Source organism: Montipora capricornis, chromosome 13, assembly GCF_036669925.1.
Source record: "Montipora capricornis isolate CH-2021 chromosome 13, ASM3666992v2, whole genome shotgun sequence".
NCBI lineage: Eukaryota > Metazoa > Cnidaria > Anthozoa > Scleractinia > Acroporidae > Montipora > Montipora capricornis.
The window spans coordinates 31,879,062-31,899,061 of NC_090895.1; the positions used below are offsets into that span (position 1 = coordinate 31,879,062).

The 20,000-nt window shown below is 37.0% G+C and overlaps 2 protein-coding genes across 2 annotated transcripts in view; one reads left to right on the forward strand and one right to left on the reverse strand.

Moving 5' to 3' along the window:
* The window catches only part of LOC138028326 (WD repeat-containing protein 44-like), a 21,881-nt gene extending 18,573 nt beyond the window's left edge, over positions 1–3,308 (reverse strand). The window contains exons 1-4 of the mRNA XM_068875812.1: positions 3,096–3,308; positions 2,752–2,782; positions 1,679–2,174; positions 957–1,447 (exon numbers count right to left, since the gene is read on the reverse strand). Of these exons, the coding sequence (XP_068731913.1) occupies positions 957–1,447; positions 1,679–2,174; positions 2,752–2,782; positions 3,096–3,169 (1,092 nt within the window). The 5' untranslated portion in view covers positions 3,170–3,308. The remainder of the gene's footprint in view (positions 1–956; positions 1,448–1,678; positions 2,175–2,751; positions 2,783–3,095) is intronic.
* A 329-nt stretch (positions 3,309–3,637) lies between these two features.
* LOC138030194 (growth hormone-regulated TBC protein 1-A-like) lies at positions 3,638–19,282 on the forward strand. The gene is made up of 11 exons (XM_068878074.1): positions 3,638–3,805; positions 6,434–6,588; positions 7,347–7,393; positions 8,799–8,913; positions 12,108–12,229; positions 13,454–13,550; positions 14,463–14,526; positions 15,475–15,583; positions 16,035–16,172; positions 17,395–17,442; positions 18,538–19,282. The coding sequence occupies exons 1-11, from the start codon at positions 3,789–3,791 to the stop codon at positions 18,628–18,630; spliced, it is 1,005 nt and encodes a 334-aa protein (XP_068734175.1). The 5' UTR covers positions 3,638–3,788; the 3' UTR covers positions 18,631–19,282.
* The last annotated feature ends 718 nt before the right edge of the window (positions 19,283–20,000 follow it).

A 20,000-nucleotide genomic window follows, 5' to 3' on the forward strand; every position in this document is an offset into this window, starting at 1 on the left:
AATAAATCAAATTTTGTTGTCGGTTGCCTGTCAGAAGAGACATGATGTTGATGGTTGTGAAGACTGTGGAGTTTTCTCTGGGATTTAACTCAGAGAAAACTCCACTAAAACATTGCCAACAGCCACAGTGTACCTTCTGAATGACCCTGACCTTAGTGAGCTTACGCAAAAACGATGACGACAGCTACGAGAACGACACAAAACAATGGATTTAATGAGCAAAAACAGTAGCTCTGCACACCCTGCATGTGCGTTTTGCACTTTGGTTCATTTCTTTGTCGTCCTCGTCCTGACAACGATGTGGCTGCGAGAACCTGACGAAACATTTTAAACTTTTTCCAAAACAACCACACCATTCATGCCAATTTTATTCCTGCACTGTTGATACACACTTTACATTCCGAACAACTTGGGGTTATAACGAATTTATTGCAGTAACAGGAAATAACACTTTTAGATGCTGTTCTCGCTGGCGGTGTTGTCTTCACAGCCATTAATACCATGGCTCACCTGACAGACAGGTACACCAATAACATCATTTTTTGCTGACTAATGAACTCACAGACCAGAGTACAAGTATTTAACCCATTGACTCTCCAGGTGCACTTGGACACCCCCAGTTGACGAGTAAAATCGTCTGGCGTTAGACAGAGTGAAATCTATTAAGACTCACTCTTAGGAGTCAAAGGGCTAAACAATAATTGATTGACAAAACTCTCATTTGGATTTCAAGAAGACTTCTGCTCAAGTTGCCAAAACATCAGTCACCCAGCAACATTCCTCCTTGACAGGGTAACACTCAACTGGAGGGTCAAGATTAATTCCACCAAAAATCATTGCCAACATCGTACATTATCCTCAACTTTCTTGGCAAGACCTTTGGAGAAACATCAAAGATCTTTAAAAGATCCTAATCTTGCAGAATGTTTAGGAGGTCAGTAAAATTAACCACTCACTATGTCAGAGAGAGGTCTTCCAGAAGCTGATCGATATCGAACAAGTCCATGATGTGATCCGTATGCTTGATGCTGAATAGAATGTGTACTTGCAACAGATGTGAATGAACTTGCTTTCTCATAAATTCCATTTGATATACTGCTTGCAACACTAGCATAACTATCAGAATTGGAGCTGCCAAGGGAGGCAAAACTGCCTGACTTCAGTCTTGTATCTAAATTTAAAGCTGTTATCACTTCTGTAGAACTTGCTTTATCCAAAACTGTCCTCATTTCTTTGTTGTTAACATCAACTTGAATGCTAGGATCATCATTGCTATTTCCACTGGCTTCTTCTTCAAGTTCCTTTACAGTACTATTTTCAAAGGTTGCTTTTGAAAACTCCTCAACAGTACTAGTTGGTCTGTTTTCTGTTGGTGTTGTAACTGCAGAGTCAGGACCTGGACTTTCTGATGTTGGTGGCATTGCTGCATTTTCCTGTTGAGAAGACGTCAGTTTGATATTGTAAGAGCAACAGGCAAAAAGTAAGACACCAATGATACGTCATACTGTAATGAAACTCTGTAGGCTAATGAGTAATCTCATGGTAAGGAGAGTCCAGGTTTGATTCACATAACTTAATGATGATGATAATCATGCTGAGAAATTTCTAACAAATCCTTTTGTTTGAACTTGAAGCACATTGAATTGCTTACTTAATTCTAACCTGCGTGTCCCTTGCACTTTTTTATTCTTTCTTTTTCGTCGTGGTGGAGCCACTGGTGGTGTGTTTTCATGTTCTATACTTTCCACAACATCAGCAATAATCTGACTGGCATTTGAACATGTCCTGGGATCTGACAGATCTGTTGTCTTCGCAGAGCTTTCTCCTGATTTTCCCGGATCACTGACAGGGCCTGCTAAAGATGATTGCCCACCCTTTAACTCGTTTTCAGCAGAATGAGTTCTACTTTTTTCATCATTGTCTTTTGAGGTCTCTGCTACAAAAGCAACATCTTTTGCATCACTATGACAACTGCTGTTGCTAAAATTGCTTTCAGATGCATCTTCTAGTTTACATTCATCTGTGTCTTGACTTTTAGCTTTTGTAGTACACCTATCTTGTTGAGTACTGGCCTCATTGCTTTCACAGACTGTTGAGTTAGTTTTGCATTTCTTCGTGTTCTCACACATAGAACCTCCAGTTTCATGTTCATTATTCTCAACACTGCAGACAGTCTGAAAAGTAATAAAAATGAAATTTATGTTTTAAATTTGAGAAAAAAAGAAATCAATCATTCACAATCCTAAAAGGCCACAATAAAACCCATCAGCAAAATCAGATGTTCCATCATGCAACTTTTCACATCACTTGTTGGGCTATAAAATGTGGCTACAGTTGCATGTGTACAACTCATGGCCATAGATGTTGCAATGGCATAGGAAAGCAATAATTTTCTTATCAAAGCAAATTACTGAGAATTTCCCTTTCACACACAAAATTAGGGCAAGGAAAAAGCCTTGCACCTCTTTTACCACCATTAAATTGTCAGTTAACTTAAAATTTTTTATATTTCATTCACAAAGACACAGAAAAAACACTTCGCATTCACGTTGCACCCAAGGTTACACTGGGTTACAGCACGGGTGCGGATTGACACCTATAACAAAAATAATACAAAATACCGTAAAATTGTACCCAACTGATGTTATTTTTCACAGGAAATGCTCATATGAAAATGGTCCTTGGATTCCAACTGAAAAGTTTGATTGAGTAGATGCATGTACGCACCGGCCTGAACACACAAAAGCTTACCTTCTGTACAATATCCAATTCCTTCGGTTCACTGCAGAGAAGAAATTGAATTAAAGATGTCAAAATTTCTCCAAAACAAAATCATGACAAAAATGGAAATCAGCAGCTTATTGACAGTAGAATGCCAGCCATGAAATTTGTGAGAAAAGAACAAGCCGTGAAGTATGAAATGACTTTTGCAATACAGTAACGTTAATATCAAAAATCTTAACAGGGAATAGTGGATGGCTCTTAAGATAAAATCATTGTTATTATCATCAAAAGAAAAATATTCTAAGCGCCACCAGTAGAAAAAATTGCATAAATAAGCAAATAAATCCACCCTAAGAAATTCACTTGCTCACCTCAAATCCCCAACAAAATTGAGCTTATCGGGGGCATCGAAAAACTCGTTGTCTGAATCACTTTCACTTTGCATCCTTCTGCTATTAAAGGAAGCAAATGGAAGTGTGGCGACTAAATTTTAATGTACCTGTCAGAAAACAACATTCAGATTTTGCAAAAAGAAAAATAATTATTTTTAAAACTTCGCCATCTTTGAACCTCGCCTCTTACCCAGAACACTTAGCTGTCAGAAGCTGTCAGTTGTCACCGGAAAAAAACATTACAAAAAGAAATTTGATTGGCTTAATGTCAGAAATGTCTTTCGGGGTTGTTTTCATTCGCAACCTTCTAAAAAGGCAGCGTTCGTTAGAAAAAAAACACGCATCAAATGAAATCTATTTTTCTTGGCTAAATCCGTAAGAAGCTGTCACGCGTTGTATTGCGTTAGCGGAATGAATTCGTCTTGAATGTTGACCCCCCAGGGGACTCCAGGGCAAGTATGCTGACGTCTCAGATTGCCCGTAATTGGTTAATAGAAAAAGCACCAATCAGCTTCAAGAACAGTATAAATACAACTTGTGCGGCTCTTGTGCATCCCACATCATTTATGTAGTGCGGCTTCTTACCTGGAAGAAATCTCCAGACATGTAGCTTCCACCCTCTTTTCCATTGGAGAGATTACTCTTGACTCTTCAACACAAGAAGTAGACGAAATGTCCACGATTCAAAGGTTAAAGAGCTTTCATTTCCTTTCCTTTAAGTTAATGGCATCTGCCTGTGCATGACGTTAAATTGACACGGTAAAACAATTCTGTGCGAATTATAAAAACGCCCCATGAAATTTTTCTGTCTGTTATTTTTCTGTCAATAGGTTAATTTAAAAACAGTCGCTGAAAAGATTAAAATGCTTTGGAACTCATGTGCGCATTTATATATATATAAATATATATATTTAGTTTTGCATTAATTAAGAGCTGGTTTGTCACCAGGGGTAAGTTCTATCAGCTTAATACTGGGATCTATACAGTTGTATGGGGTTTTTTCATGTTAAATTTTGTCATACATGTAGCTTTATATCCATTAATAAAGCAAGGGAAGAAAATTTAAATTGCTGAGAAATGTCTTCCTGTTTTGAACTTGACTCTTTATTTGGGTTACAGAAATTTATACACACCCCCTCAGGGCAAAGTTGAATTCTGAAGGGGTTGGGTTCAAGAATCTATATAGATATTTGGTACCAGCAGCCTTAATATTTTATCCATAAGGAACAAAGTATAGGATTGGACTCTAAGGTGCTCTTCACATGATCCGAGATGAAATTGGTTTCAGTTCATAATTGGCAGCTTTCAGCTGGTGTGCTTTCCGAGACAAAAAATGTGAAAAATTTGTGATACAACCATTCAGGTGTGAAATCTAACGAACAAGCCTGGCAAGAATTTCTCACTTTTCGATCTTTATTTAAGCAACCTCAAATTTCTTTTGACTTTACGCTAACTGTCAAATGAAACTATTCCAAGCTTCATTATTGAAGAAAAGACAAGTAAAAACTTCATAATGTGACTGTTATATCACAAAAATGCATTGTACTATTTTCCTCCTGGTAATCAGTAACTCTAGATGTCATTGGTCAACTTATTTGTGATGTTATTGCTTGATTGTCAGTTGAGCCTACTTGTAATTGGCTGTAAAAACGAAACAGTGATTGGTGCATTTCGATCTGTCTATAGGTCTAAGTCTGTATGAATATCATAGAATGGGTGGGGCAGTACTGGGATAGACTTAAGGCGAAAATACACTGGCAAAAAAGTAAGAAGAATCCAAGCCTTGCATATGCTCTACTGCTAAAATTTGGTTTCCTTCTCTTCATTTTTTTCAGTCCATTAGCTTTGGGTAGAACTTTGATGCACAAAATTGGCTAAAGAAAGCATTGAGTTTTTGAAGGGGTCATTTTGAAGTTACAAAAACAAGAAACACATTCAGGAATCTGACACAAAAAGGTTGACCAAATTTTGAGGTTAAGGATGTGCCTACTATTGTTATTGCGCATATGTTCTGCGCATCTCGAGATACTCGGATTTCCTATCGGCGGTGCTTATCAATACAGGGATGTTTTTGCGCGGTTAAAAACTATTAGGAGAAAGCAGAACTTAGCAAGTGCTCTTGGTATTGAAAAAGAAAATTGGGGGTAACCATGCATTTTTCAGAGCTTATTAGGCTTCAATTTGGAAAAGAACGCCATACATTGCTTTGTATTTTATAGCTTTTTACAAATATTGTTGATTAATTATCTTTGAAAAATGCGTAGTTACCCCCAATTTTTTTTTTTTTGGATTTCAATAACTCTTTTTACGATCTGCTTTTCCTGCATATTCAGTAAATCGCGCAAAAATACCTTTGAATTAGTAGGCACCATCCTTAATAGGCCATTTTACAGTTGTTTAATTTGCTGAGTGAACTTGGCTATGAATGGCTGTGAGGCTGACATTGCATTTATACTGATTTTATCAAGTAAATTGTGTCGTTGTAATTCTAATTATTACTCTATGTTACCATTAAAAACCTTTCATACGACAAGAGCTACTGAAATTTAAATTGACCAATCAGAATGCAGTGAGCAGGAAAAACTGTGCTGTCCAAAATTAAAGGGCCAGAAACCCCTTTAAAAGATTTTGTGGCAACTTTTTTGTCAACACACTTTGGCACCAAAACTGGGTTGCCAGCGAGCGGCAATTTGAACGTGAACTGTTGTGCTTAGGCTGTTATTTGTGCTTTTTTCTAACTAATTTAAGACAAATTCAGTCCAGTATTTCGAATAAAGTGTAAGAAGAAGTCAAAGCTGTATTGATAATGTATTTATTTGCGTTAATTTGGGAAAAAAGACTTTGGTAGATCAACAACAACGTTCTTTAATATGCACAGAAGTGCACCGTTTCTGGTGAAAGGGCAAAGGATTGACAGGATAGCACCATTTTGACTGCTGCACGCACTGCGGGCGGGCGCAGGTTCCACATGCAGGGAAAGCACAAAGGTTTGTATCAAAATAGGGTCACTGGCAAACTCGCTTCCACTCTAAGGCCAGGTAACTAAGCTACAAATGACTGTAAAATAAAATGGCCTATTCTGCAAGTTAAGCCTGTTGAGACAGGGGTGGTGGAGTACATTTGAAAGTGGGGGGAGGGGGGGGCAGGGTTTGGTATGGATCGCAGAAATGAGGGGAGGGGGGAGACTGGTCTAACCCTAACCTTAACTCCCCAGGCCCTGACCCTCTCCACGGCCCCTGTGAGGTGACTCTGGTTGAGCCATAGACTCTGTAGAAGGGAAATGAATCATCATTTGGGATACTTTTGTTGTTTCATAGTCCAGTGGATGAATATGGCTTCCATCGGCCTGATGACTTTGACTACTCTAGCTATGAAGAATTTATGTCCAGTTATGTGAGGGTTCTTGCAAGGAGGGCTTCAAGATGGAACAGCTTTATGAAAGGCTTGCATAAAGTGAGAAAGACAAGAAGAGGTTAGAAATGACTTGTCTTTAAGGTTAATATCAGATTAATTATTAGCTGGAGGAGGGTATAGTATTTTGGTGTTTAGTATTATTTTTCTGATGATACAGTATTTGAAATAAATGAGCAGACGTTTCAGCACAGCCCCATGGGAAGCGAAGTTATTATTGAGTTCCAGAGTGCTAAATACCATTAATGTAGGATTACCACAACTACAATCCAATATCCATAGCACTCATAGCCACCCCCTCCCTTCAGAAATAATCAGAGAAGATTCATTCTAAAGGGAGAGGGTGGCTGTACACAGGCTACTTTTTAAATAAATGAAGGGGTAGTTTCTAAAGAAACTGTGGTGCTGCGTCGGTGGTGAAGTAGTATACAAAAATTTGGTTTATCAACGGAGTTGATAATGTAAATTGGCCACTGTCCAGAGATTCTAAAAGCTGACGTTTCGAGCGTTAGCCCTTCGTCAGAGCGAATCCAATCCTAGGGTTAGGGTTAGGATTCGCTCTAACGAAGGGCTAACGCTCGAAACGTCAGCTTTTAGAATCTCTGTACGGTGGCCAATTTACATTATCAACTCCGTTGATAAACCAAATTTTTGTATACTTTTTAAATAATTATTGAAAATGACCTCTGCTGAAAATATTCTATAAACAAACAGAAATGGAAACGTTAATACTTTTAAAGGGAAATGTTTTGCTAAAAAGGTATTGCACAATTCTTCAGTTATGCAAGGCATTCATGTCATATGCCATTGTGTTTTCAGCAAAGAGATTTGTCAGGAAAGGAATTCCTTCAGAGCTTCGAGCTCAGGTACCTTTCTTTACTCCTTCTTTCTGAGAAAGCAAGTAAGCCTCTCTTCTTCTTCTTTTTTTTTTTTTTTACAGCTTTATTGGGTACTCCTCCTTTAACATACAATATAAATTTATAATACAACACAAGGGAAAAAAATGATATTAAGGATGGTGCCTACTTTTGTTATTGCGCATACGTTCTACGCATCTCGAGATACTCGGATTTCCTATCGGTGATGCTTACTAATACAGGGATTTTTTTGCGCAGTTTAAAACTATCCGAAGAAAGTTGATCTTAGTAAGTTATCTTGGTATCCAAAAAGAAAATTGGGGGTAATTAACCATGCATTTTTGAGAGATAACTATATATAAGCTTCAATTTGAGAAAGAACGCCATACATTGCTTTGTATTTTAAAGCTTTTTACAAATATTATTCATCAATTATCTTTGAAAAAAGCATACTCATTACCCCCAATTTTCTTTTTGGATTTCAATACAACTTGTTAAGATCTGCATTTCCTGCATAATCATAAACCTGGGGAAAAAAACTTTTGAATTAGTAGGCACCATCCTTAATAATAATAATAATAATGATAAAGAAAAGAAATAAAGAAAAGAAAAGAAGCAAAACCCAAAAGGGGTAGGTGCAACAGGACTAACGTCCCATGCGAGGCACCCTTCCCCCCCCCCCCCCCCCCTAGATTAAAACCTAGGTTAAAATCAAATAAAATGAGTACTCAAACATTCAACAAAAAGTAAAATAAATTACGAGTGGCATGGGCACGTAGGGACTAGAGGCCACGTGCAGGGGTAATTCTTATTGATTCTTTTAATTTACCACTGATTTTTGCCCTATTCTCTACTTACACAAATCCCATGATACACCTCTTTTACCCCCAAAAAATTTGTATAGGCATTGTTTTCTATTTCTCTTGGGACATCTTTATGTCCAAGGAGAAATTGCAAACAATTATGCAAAACGTTTGGGGGTAAAAGAGGTGTATTGTTGGATTTGTGCAAGTAGAAAATGGTAACTACAACTAGATTTTTATTACCAATTGTACATGTTTTTTTTAATCCTGTACATGTTTCTTGTGTCACAACGACAATGATGATCATAGTAATTATGATGATGTGCCCTTGGAGTAGACGTGATTTAGAAAACTGGCTTACTGGGTTCAGCCTGTCGCTATTTGTAAAAACCGGCAGGTCTAAAACACAGGTCACTCATTGCAGGTCATTGTTTTACCTTTTGAAAAGTAACCAAAACCTTCAATTTGGCTAACCCTTGGCCTAAGGTTGGTTTTTAGGCCTAGGGTTAGGGTTCTTGTAATTTAGCGATATGCTTTTATTATTATTATTATTATTATTGCTGGTTCCTAACATGGGCTATCTTACATTGCTTCTTTCACAAATTGTTTAGGTGTGGGTCGACATAAGTGGAGCTAGAAAGAAAATGAAACTAAATCCTGGAGTCTACCAGCAACTAACAGCAAACCAGCAGCTGGATGAACAAACTATGCACAGTATTGGGACTGGTACGGGCTGCATAGTATTACTGCCAATAAAGAATTGTTTGGATGCTTAATTAATATCAGTATGTTCTTAAGTTTCATTGAGTCAAAACCATGCCTTACCACTTAATATTTGCTTGAACAAGAAGCTCTTCTCCCTACATTGATTCTAAAATAGGTTCTGATGATAGAATGAGATTGCAGTTGCCAGTTACCATTGCAATAAATAATATTGTTATTATGTCACTTCAAGTTACATACATAGATGTCTTTTGTAAAATTAATAGAGCGCACCATAATTATGTCACTAGCTATATATAGGCACATCCATCCTGTTTCTTACTCACTATGGCAAAAGAAGGCATTAATAAAAAGTTTGGTTTTATCAACGGAGTTGATAATGTAAATTGGCCACCGTACAGAGATTCTAAAAGCTGACGTTTCGAGCGTTAGCCCATTTGGATTCGCTCTGACGAAGGGCTAACGCTCGAAACGTCAGCTTTTAGAATCTCTGTACGGTGGCCAATTTACATTATCAACTCCGTTGATAAAACCAAATTTTTGTATACTACTTCCCCACCGACGCAGCACCACAGTTTCTTTAGAAACTACCCCTTCATTAATAAAAAAGGGCTATCAAGTAATTTAATGTTCGAAGTATGCAGAAATTGACTGGAAAACTTGTAGTCACACTCAAACTCTTACTTGGCAAATCTGATGGTTAGTAGTAATGAGCAGTACCCCTTTAATTACCAAGCATCGTTTAGAGGAGGGGGTGGGGGGGGGGGGGGGATAAGTACCAGTAAGTACTTGCAACAAGTGCCAAAAGGGTTGAGACACTCCCTCCCCCAAAATCTTTCCATCTGACCCCCTCCCCCCCAAAAATGTTTTCTTTTCGCCAACTCTTCCTTTTTCCATTAACAAAATTGAAGGGGGGAGGTGGGTGGAGAGGAGGGAGTGTAACATTAAGGTGCTAATTTTTTCCTAATTGTGGTCTTCTCCGTTCAGTGTCTCAACAACATTTGTTGCTTATTGTGTATTTTATAAAATGTTCCTTGTGATAAGCTGTGAGTGGGTTATCCGTGTTAGCTTTTAGGTCATTTGGCTAAAGCGATCTCCATTTTGAAACAATGGAGAAAGACCAAATCATAACATCTCTGAGATACCTGTATGTTGGAGCTGAAATCTGAAACAGTCATCCTGGCGAAGCGCTGTCCACTCATAACCACATGTCAATTCAGAATTAACAATGGGTTGAATTAGCAACAAGGGCAGCATCCAATGTACAGGTGTACATGACCTCAAACTTGTGTCACATGTGGACAGTTTGTGGTGCCTTCCTCCAAAGAAGGCCTGGTGTATTTGGTATGATGGATTGATTTCTTTATAGTAGGAAACTCCCATAGCTTCCATCTTTCTTTCTTCACATTCAGCAGTGTTTTATTGCTTTATGATCACTAGCAGTTATGTTGCATTTTATGAGAGAGTGTTTTGCACCCTCATTGAAGTACTTTATGGGCCTTCTAAGTTGCCCTGCCCCAAAGCTGGAGTTGATCATGATGATTACCCTTTCAGTTGAGGAACTGTTTGTTTTGCATAGTACCTCAAGATTTGACACTTTCTTTTCCCAGAGCCGTTATAATGCTTGCAGTTGTTTGATGGGTTGGCAGTATGTTATCCAGCCCTTGACTTAACGAAATACAGCACACAGTGCGATGGCTCAAATACAGCCATCTTTTTTCATAGATACCGGTATCTGGTATGGATATGGCGACCACAGACACATAGGTTGAACTGCTCGGATAAAGTTGATAAGCTGTTTATCAACCTCTGTAGCTCATCCTCACTGTGGGCAAATAATGTGCTGTTGTCAGCAAGGAGCAGCTTGTGGACCATCTGTGTAATACTTAGATTTGGCATGTAGTCCTGAGATACATGTATCGAAGAAACTGCCATCTGTTATAAACCTGTTTTAAATTTCTGCAGTTGGATAAGGCCTAAATGATCAGAACTCCAAATAAGATAACAAAGTAATATGACGGAGGGGAATTAAACAGCCTTGCATTGTTTAACCCCAGTTGTTTTCAAGAAAGGATTGGAGTCTTAAGGCATCATGAGTAATTCCCTCTCCTCCTCATTACCTGGATCTGGTGGTAAGGGTTTCACAATGACCAAAGGTGACTCAGATGCAGTGGAACAGGTAGCACAACTGAGGGGTTTTTGTCAGAGCTATGCTAGTTCCCGGGAGGGGGGGGGGTACTTTAGGACTGGGGGGGGATGTGCCGCTGGGTCCCTGGAACCCTTAGCCTATACCAGAGCTAGTTGCAGCTGGATTTTGCTACCCTATACTAGAGTAAACTCCCCAAATCACTCCTATCCTAGAGTTGCTGTTTTCCAGAAACTGAGGTCTCTAGTACAGTCTAAAGCAAAGCCAAAACAAAACCTTATACCACACTGATCACTTCTTTCTTAATTTAAAAAAAGGAATTATTTATATATTTGTCGAGTCATGCCAAGCACGTATGTACACATTATCAAGACAATAAATTGTTTAATTTTAACCAGTATCAATACCACCAATTTCCGTCTGCATCCCGATTTTTGATAGTTAATAATATCCAGTAGCGTTTTATGATAGTCATCTATCAACGCTGTTGAGGCTGAGTCATGAAATTTGTATATTTTTGAGTAGCAATTCCTGGTTTCCTTAGTCTAGACAAAATCTTCAACCAACTGGTCAGTTTCATGAAAAATGATACCCTATTCTAGACCCTATGCTAGAGTAAACTGCTTGAAAACCATACCCTTCACAGCGGCACATACCTATATAGCCCATATATGGCAGTACCCCCCCCCCCCCCTCCCGGGTGCTAGTTGACCCAACAGCATGTTGTACCTGTCAGCGAGGCTGAAGTGAGAGGCAATAAGACGTATTGCCTTCTAGGCCTGATGAGACGGTATCCATGAGTCTTACATCATTCCCGTGTACATCTCTGATAATGTAGCTGTCCATGTAATTTTAATTTCTTGTAGTAGTGAAAAACTTTTATGACTTCACTTAGCCAATTATAGTTTTCGTAAAATCCATGTGCTGGAGCTTTTTAATAATATTATTTTACTTATCACTGGATCTTTGGTTACATATTAAGCACTATTAAGGAGAGATAAAATGTACAATTTTATTTGCTGACTTCTTTTTATTTTATCTTTAACCTCAGATATTGATCGTACCTTCCCTGATAACATATACTTCAATCACAAGCAACATGATTTGAGGCCAGCTTTGTTTAATGTTCTAGTGGCTTATGCCACGCACAATCCAAGAATAGGCTACTGTCAGGTGGGTGAACATTAATGCTGCATGTTGATTGTAAAAAGATTAAAAACGTTTGTGGAAGGGTGAAGTAAGTTTTTGGATAAAATGTGGTGCTGCATTGCGGAGTGAAACATATAATTGGTTTATCAAACAAGTTGATAAATACACCTTATTGAATGGTTTAACATATGTAATGCACGTTGATATTTTGTGAGTTGCGTAGTATTTTGCGAGCAAAATGTCTGTGCATATTATTAACACCTTTCAGTAAGGGATTAATAATATTATAATTTTCCACTATTATACCATTTTGTATTGTATTGATTGTATAATATAAGGCGCGTGCAAATGACGAAAGCAACGCACAAAACCATTCAACTGTCCTTTATTTGATGAGATAAATGTTCTGAAGGGTGACAAGTGACAACAAGCCAATTTTTTGGGCTTTGCATGGTGTTGAAAACAAAATTAATTTGTTTTTTATTTGAAAAACTCCCTTTCCATCCATATTTGCTCTGTTCTAAACCAGTCTAACTGGGACAGTGGATTCTGTCTCATGTTTTGTGTGTTCTCTTGGTAAAATGGCATAATAGTGGAATAATAAAGGTAAATTAACCACGGTAGGACATATTTGTGGACCAATATTTCGACATGAGCCTTTGGTCAGTGTGAATAAGGTCTGATGCTCAAAATGTCAGCTTGCAAAACTTCCTTACAGCAGTTAATTCACCTTTAGTTTGATAAAGCCTAAAAGCGGAGCCACCGGGTTATTAATTCTTACATTAATAATTGTTATTATGAGTTAACCTGGCTTGAGCCTGCAAGGAAATTGAAACCCAGTACCTGGTCAACTTAAAAAAAAACAGCTGACCTCAATGAGCTTTAAACTTGAGCCCACGATATGGTCACATAATACTGGTCACATTGAGATAAGTACTTCATGTATCCCTTATTGTAATGTATTTAAATATAAGGTATTTAGACAAATACTCATACACACCTGTATATCTGTACCCCTTCATACCCCTTTGTACCCCTTTATGCCCATCTATACCACTTTGTGCCCATGTATACCCCTTTGCACCCATTTATACCCATGCATACCCCTTTATACCCCTTAATACCCATGTATACCCCTTAGTATATAGGGGTAATTAAGGGTATACATGGGTATATAGGGGGCATATAGGGGTATATAAGGATATATATGGGTATATAGGGGTATATTATGAAAAATTGTGTTTTCAGGGTTTAAACTACATTGCTGGATTGATGCTTCTCATTGTCAGAAAAGAGGAAGTGGCTTTCTGGCTTTTAGAGGTTATTGTTGGAAAGCTATTGCCAGGTAAATCCATTAGTCTTAATAACAAAGCAAGGAAATCCACATACGTAACTTTGAAAAGTGAAAGAGACTTAATATAAACAATCTCATTCTTTCTCTTTCTAAGCAGAAAATTTGTGCATGTTACAAGTTGGGGTGTGTGTGGGAGATTAGGAGAGCACTTAAGAAGCTAGAGGCTACTGTACACATACCGGTTTTTCTTGTACTCTCCAAACTTCTTGTATTAAGGATGGTGCCTACTATTGTTATTGCGCATACATTTTCCGCATCTCGAGACACTCGGATTTCCCATCGGTGGTGCTTATTAATGCAGGAATGTTTTGGTGCGGTTCAAAACTATTCTGAGAAAGCAGAACTTAGCAAGTGCTCTTGCATGGTATCCAAAAAGGAAAATTGGGGGTATCCATGCATTTTTCAGAGATAATTAAGTTTCAATTTGCAAAAGAATGCCATACATTGCTTAAAGCTTTGTATTTTAATTTAAAGCTTTTTACAAAATAATATTGTTGATTAATTATCTTTGAAAAATGTGTGGTTATCCCAATTTTCTTTTTGGATTTCAATAACACTTGTTAAGATCTGCTTTTCCTGCATATTCAGTAAACCCCACTAAAATACCTTTGAATTGGTAGGCACCGTCCTTAAAGCACTTGGTCTGTATACAATGTTTTGACATTACTGAAGCTTTCTTTGAAGGAGGGAACCTTGCATGAGTCTTTGTGTTCTGTTGTACTCAGCCCTGTTGGACATCAGTTGTTTTCAAATTGGCAGTGTCTGCATGCCAATTTGTACTTATTTTATGTAGTTCTATCCCATAAAAGTTTTTAAAAAAATCAAAATTTGAATTGCTGGTACAGCCAAATGTGAACTAGTTGACAAGATTGGTAATAACCTTTTTTTTAACTTTGTGTTTAGATTATTATGCCAAAGATATGCTTGGCCTAAAGGCTGAACAAGAGACTCTACGCGAAGTAGTGAGGTAAGATAAGGAAGGTTGGTGCTGTGGTGAAAAGCACTGTTCTTCGTAATATTATTTTACAACCAAATTATGAAAAGGAATGGCTCTGTTGTGTCAGTCTTGAAAAAGTTATGTAAATTTTGTTTTCAGTAGCAGATAGGATAGATAGGATATTATATGATTGCACAGAATCAACTTGACTGATAAGATCTAATATGTTATGGAGTGCACTTTTACTCTCACGTGAATATTGTGTACGAGGAGAGAAATCATTATATTAGACTTATTACTTACTGTGGTAGCTGACATACTTGTAAAATGAATAATAATTGAAACAAGACTAATGAAAAACCCACTTCTCATACTCAAACAAACATCATTGCAGGGTTTTCTGTAAAGCAGTGTATTATTACCTTTTCAAAAAAGGTTTGGGTAAAAGGCAGTAAGTTAATATTCCAAACCTGGCTGAATGGGAAGGCCCTACACCATGACCTCGGGCCAAATATTTTCCCGTTCAGCAGAACCTAAACTCAGTCAATAAACATTTTATCATATGGGCTCTTTACGCTATTCATGAGCACTCAGAATATGAAGTTTGGACAACAGAAGTATACAAAAATTTGCACAAAAATTTTATTAATATCTCGTTTGCATTAATTTGCTTTTCTGGCTGTAAATAAATTGGATGTTTAAAAGCAACGAAATCCTCTAAAATCGTATCGCAAGGAGCAGTATGTGTTCCTAGCAGGGCCTTACGGCTTTTTCCAGCCCTGCTCTCATTAATTCGTACAGCCCTCATACAGCAATTTTCCTGATAGCTTTACAATGAAAGCGTGCAAATGCAATTATTTTTTAAAATAATTTATTACATCCAATCATACACAGTTGTTGACCAAGTGACTCATTTTAGAATGTGCCAAATAGTAAATTAAATTAGTATTTTTATTTAATTTTATTCTTTTTGTACAGGGTAAAAATTCCTGACCTGTTCGATCATATTGAGAAAATTGGTGTATCGTATACTATCTTTTCCACAAAGTGGTTCATTTGTCTCTACATTGATGTGCTTCCAGTTGAGGTAAAGGTAATTTTGCAGTCAAATGCTGAAAGACCTGGCCAAACAATGTTGGTAAGGCTGGATCAGAGATGTCAGTCAGCACTTTCATTTGGCATTGGGGATTGGATAATTCTTCAGCTGCTAATTGAGATTCTCAGGCTAATTTCTTTTCTTATTGCCATCCATAATAGTTGTTAAAGGGCTTTGCCCTTTCAAATGATTACTTTGTACCATTCTCCTGCTATTTCAATACTTTATGGAAACCCTACCCTGTTTTGGTACAATCCTTTGTACTTGAGTTTTCTTTTACAAATCACGTTCAATTCCCTCCCTGGTTTAACAGATTTGAACCAGGGGTTCAGTGGTTCATTTCTATTCCCAAGTCAAGGCATATCTTTGATTTGCTCAAAACATTGTACTGTCCACTTTGCTAAATGGCCTGGTATAACTGTCTTTCATATGATTTTAACAGACAGTTCTGCGCATTTGGGACTGCTTGTTCTATGAAGGGTCAAAAGTCATTCTTAGGGTAGCACTGACATTGATGAACCTTCAAAAGGAGAAACTGATGGCCTGTCAAGACTTCGTACAACTTTGTGAGGCCATGAAGGTTTGTAATGTGTATATAACTGACAGTACTCATAGATATGACAAAATCAGTTGGTCGTCACCAAATCTTTTCATCATCATCATCTTCTTCTTCTTCTTCTTTCAGAAAATCCCATCTCTTTCCTAAGGAAAATCCTTAAAATATGTACTTATAAACAAGAGAAAATAAAGTCAAGATTGCAACATTGACTAATCAAACAGAAACTTATACTAATGCTTCTTTGAAACTTGTTAGACTTGGTTTTCTCACATTGTCTATTGATAATGAGTTTCAATGCCTTATAGTTCATCGGAAATAAGAGAACATATGAAAGTTAGTTCTAAAAAGTAATTTACAACTGCTTTTTTAAGATTTAAGATCAGTTTATGAGACAACATCAGGTAGCATCCACAGAAATCCTACCAATGTAGTGATAATAGGGAGCTTTAGCAATGACAACTGTGATGGCACCAATTTTCTATATTTAGTGGGCAAAAACAATATAGCTTTGCACACTCTGCATGTGTGTTTTTCACTTTTGTGCATTTCTTTGCCATGGTCAGCAAAACAACAACGTGACATTAGCCAAATTTGAGGTTAGCACTTAAAAATTTTCATTTTCTCCCCTAAATTAAGTGCCTTTCCGATGAGTGTCACTTTTGAGGAACTACCACACCCTTGTCATGTTAACAAGGTTGAAATAGTCATGAAGCGATTAATTAAAATATTAAACAAAAATTTTTATTTTAAGATGACGTTCCTGTTGCTGTCGCATTGTTGTTGCTTAAGCTTGGTAATAACATGTCAGAAGTAGACTGCAAAAATAATATTATCAATGTTTAAGGGTGTCATGCTCCCTTGAGAGGGATGATAAGCTACACGTAGTTGCTTGGTAACAGACCAAAGGATAACTGAAAAATCAGAGTCAATAGCAGGATTCTGTAACACCAATTAAATGCCTTATCCATTGAGTGAACTGTCATATATATCTAGTAGGTTCTTGGTAGAATAATTATATGTCATGTGGCTCAAATTTCAAATGCAAATATTTAACATTAATTATTGGATTCAGTTTTTGCGTGACAGCGATAATAAATATATTATCTCGGCCAAAGTTTGTGTTATCTGCCGAAGCCAAAGGCCGGTTTAGGCTGGTTTGGGTGGTAAAGGGTTATATAATGGGGACACAGTGAGTGATTAAAATGATCGTAAAGTTGGTTTGGGTTATTTTTTTCAATCTTAGGGGATAACAAAAGGACCTTCAACAATGGATTGTCATAGTTTTATGGAGGTAATTATGTACTGTTTCCTTATTGGATCATTGCAAAATTTATAGGAAAAGAAAAATGCAGGAGCCTTTTATGCCCATTTTTGTCAGCCTTTTCTAGGCTCTTCATCTGTATGAATTGCTTCAGTGATTGAAACACCCATTCACAAATTCTCATGTTTACTTGAAAAACACTGTGAGAACTAAAATAGAAATTCAAGAATTTTCAGTATGATTGCAAAATAATGAACCTAAAACCCCTTTTACACATGGCATGCGCAAAATTGGCACAATGCTCCAAAGTCATGGCATGGTACCAATATTTGGAGTGGTGCACACCTCCAGAGATGTGCTTAGCACGCCTATAATATTATTATTTTCTGGCACATGAGCTTAATGTGCCTTCTGTTTGTTCTGTTTACATGAAAAAATCACCAAGCCATACACGAAAAACAATAGGTATGGGCCTGAGATTTCAGATTTTTGTGCTAGTGTTAAGTGGGCTACTGATTAAAAAATTATTAAAGATAAAAAAATCAATTGATGAAAAGAGATTAACAAATGACAGTAAAGTTGACTACGTTTAAAACTTAGGTCGTAAATTACAATGCATAAGCAATAACTTGAAAACTAAGGGTGCGTTCGATTGACCACATTCCGTAATAGGAATACATGGAATATGAGTTAAAAATAATTCGTTTTTATGGAGATTCACAATAAAATTGTCGAACAACTGCTAAAATGCTATTTTAGAAAAATCTTCATTACGCTTGTTGCTTCAAAACGCAAAACACACCGTTTTAAATCATCATTCCACATATTCTTGTTCCAGAATATATAGGGTCAATTGAATGCACCCCAAGATGATAAATAACAAGGAAGTGCATTGTAAGCTCTTGTCTTCCTTCTCCTTTATACCACATCCTGGAAGATAGAGCTTTTTTTGAGTGCTTAATATTTCATCTCATCTTTTCTCTTGACCCAACTTGGAGCCTCAGACTACATTTTCATGTTCTTCAGATACCAGTAATTTAGTTTAAACTAAGAAACATTTAATTTTTATACCAAAATGAAGGGGTAATTGCAGCCAAAATATTTCCCTTTTTTGTTTCTTTGTAGCATACCTTTCAAATCCCAGGTTCCTTTTCAAGGAAGTGGATCAAAGAATTACGAAAAGCAGCAACAGAAAGAATATCAGAAGGGCAGCATTAATATACATAAAGTAACACCACTGAAGCAAAGATCTGAACTTACAGAACTGTTGATTACAATAATTAAGTTTTGAATTTGCTCCCTGTTTTACAGCATTTTTTTACTTTGTATTTGAATTTTACAAAATAATATTTCAAGTTCACTTCGTGTCTCCTTTTCAAAGCGAAGCTGGATGCAAAACTTTTATCATGGTGCACTCAAGACTAGAATTCCCATAGTCAACAGATTTAATGCAAGGCTGTGGAACAGCATTGCTAGCAAAGAACTATGTTTTTATGTTTACAAAAGTGATGCACAAACTGCTTCATTATTAAAAGACTGAGTACTATCAAAACTAATATAATGTCCCTGCTCTAGAAGCATACCATGATCCAAACAATAAATTATTAATAATTTATGCAGAGCAAAAACAGTGTTTATGCACTTATCACAATGGTTGTAGTCACACTTGAGAGAAACACAGTGCAACACTAGTGTCAACACTACTCTAGTGTCAACTCTCAAATGCGACCACAGCGTTTCTGGTGTTTTGAATCCTTAGGGGAACACTGAACAATAGAACTTGATGTAACACTAGTGTTAACTCCCTAATGCGACCACAAACAATGTCTTCAGTCAAGTGTTTGATTAAACTATAAGTTTTATGATCTTACACCACAGGATGATTATAATGAATGGTAAGACGTTGTGATAACACTGAAATATTTCCGTCAAATGTTAATCTTTTTGCATTATTTTTTAGATTCCTATGGTACTGGTTCAGTGTCCTAAGTATAGCGTGTGGACTAGGGATTTCCCTCAGACTATTATTTATCTCCTTCAGTTGCTCACATCTTCATGATTGAGTTCCCCACCTACTGATTAAATTGACATGACATGAAAGCCATGCTGGTGGTGAACTTTTTTTGAAGGAAAGGTGCTTTGTCTTCGATATATCAACATTTTTATTAGATGGGGTTTTTGTGACACTAGGAAGAAACAAGGTCAAAGTTACCGTCAATCCAAAACTTAAATAAACAACCACGCCATTTCAAACACCAAATTCACTTGTAATTTTATTATAATTTAATGTATCTTTTTTTCTTGTACAATATTTTGAGGACGTGATGAAAGGAATAGTGTGTTTTTTTCCATCTTGGATTGATTAAGTTAGTGTTTGTGGTAGTGCCAAGGGCAACTTATCAGCCAACAGCACTTGACATCAATGGACAAGGGATTTTTTTTGGCTACCATGAGCAAGGATACTGATCAGCACTTATCATTCAAAAATTCATGAACCTAACAGCCTATTAGTGTTTTATTAGGTTAAAAGACTTAAGGCATAAAACACTGCTGCATGTTTTTTAAACAGTACATTTTTTGACTTTTAC

What these genes read in the sequence shown, in the direction of transcription:
- LOC138030194 (XM_068878074.1), top strand. An exon ending in AGTGAGAAAGACAAGAAGAG is followed by an intron (nt 6,589 to 7,346) that starts GTTAGAAATGAC and finishes TTGTGTTTTCAG; the next exon opens with CAAAGAGATTTGTCAGGAAA. An exon ending in AACTTTGTGAGGCCATGAAG is followed by an intron (nt 16,173 to 17,394) that starts GTTTGTAATGTG and finishes TTTCAATCTTAG; the next exon opens with GGGATAACAAAAGGACCTTC.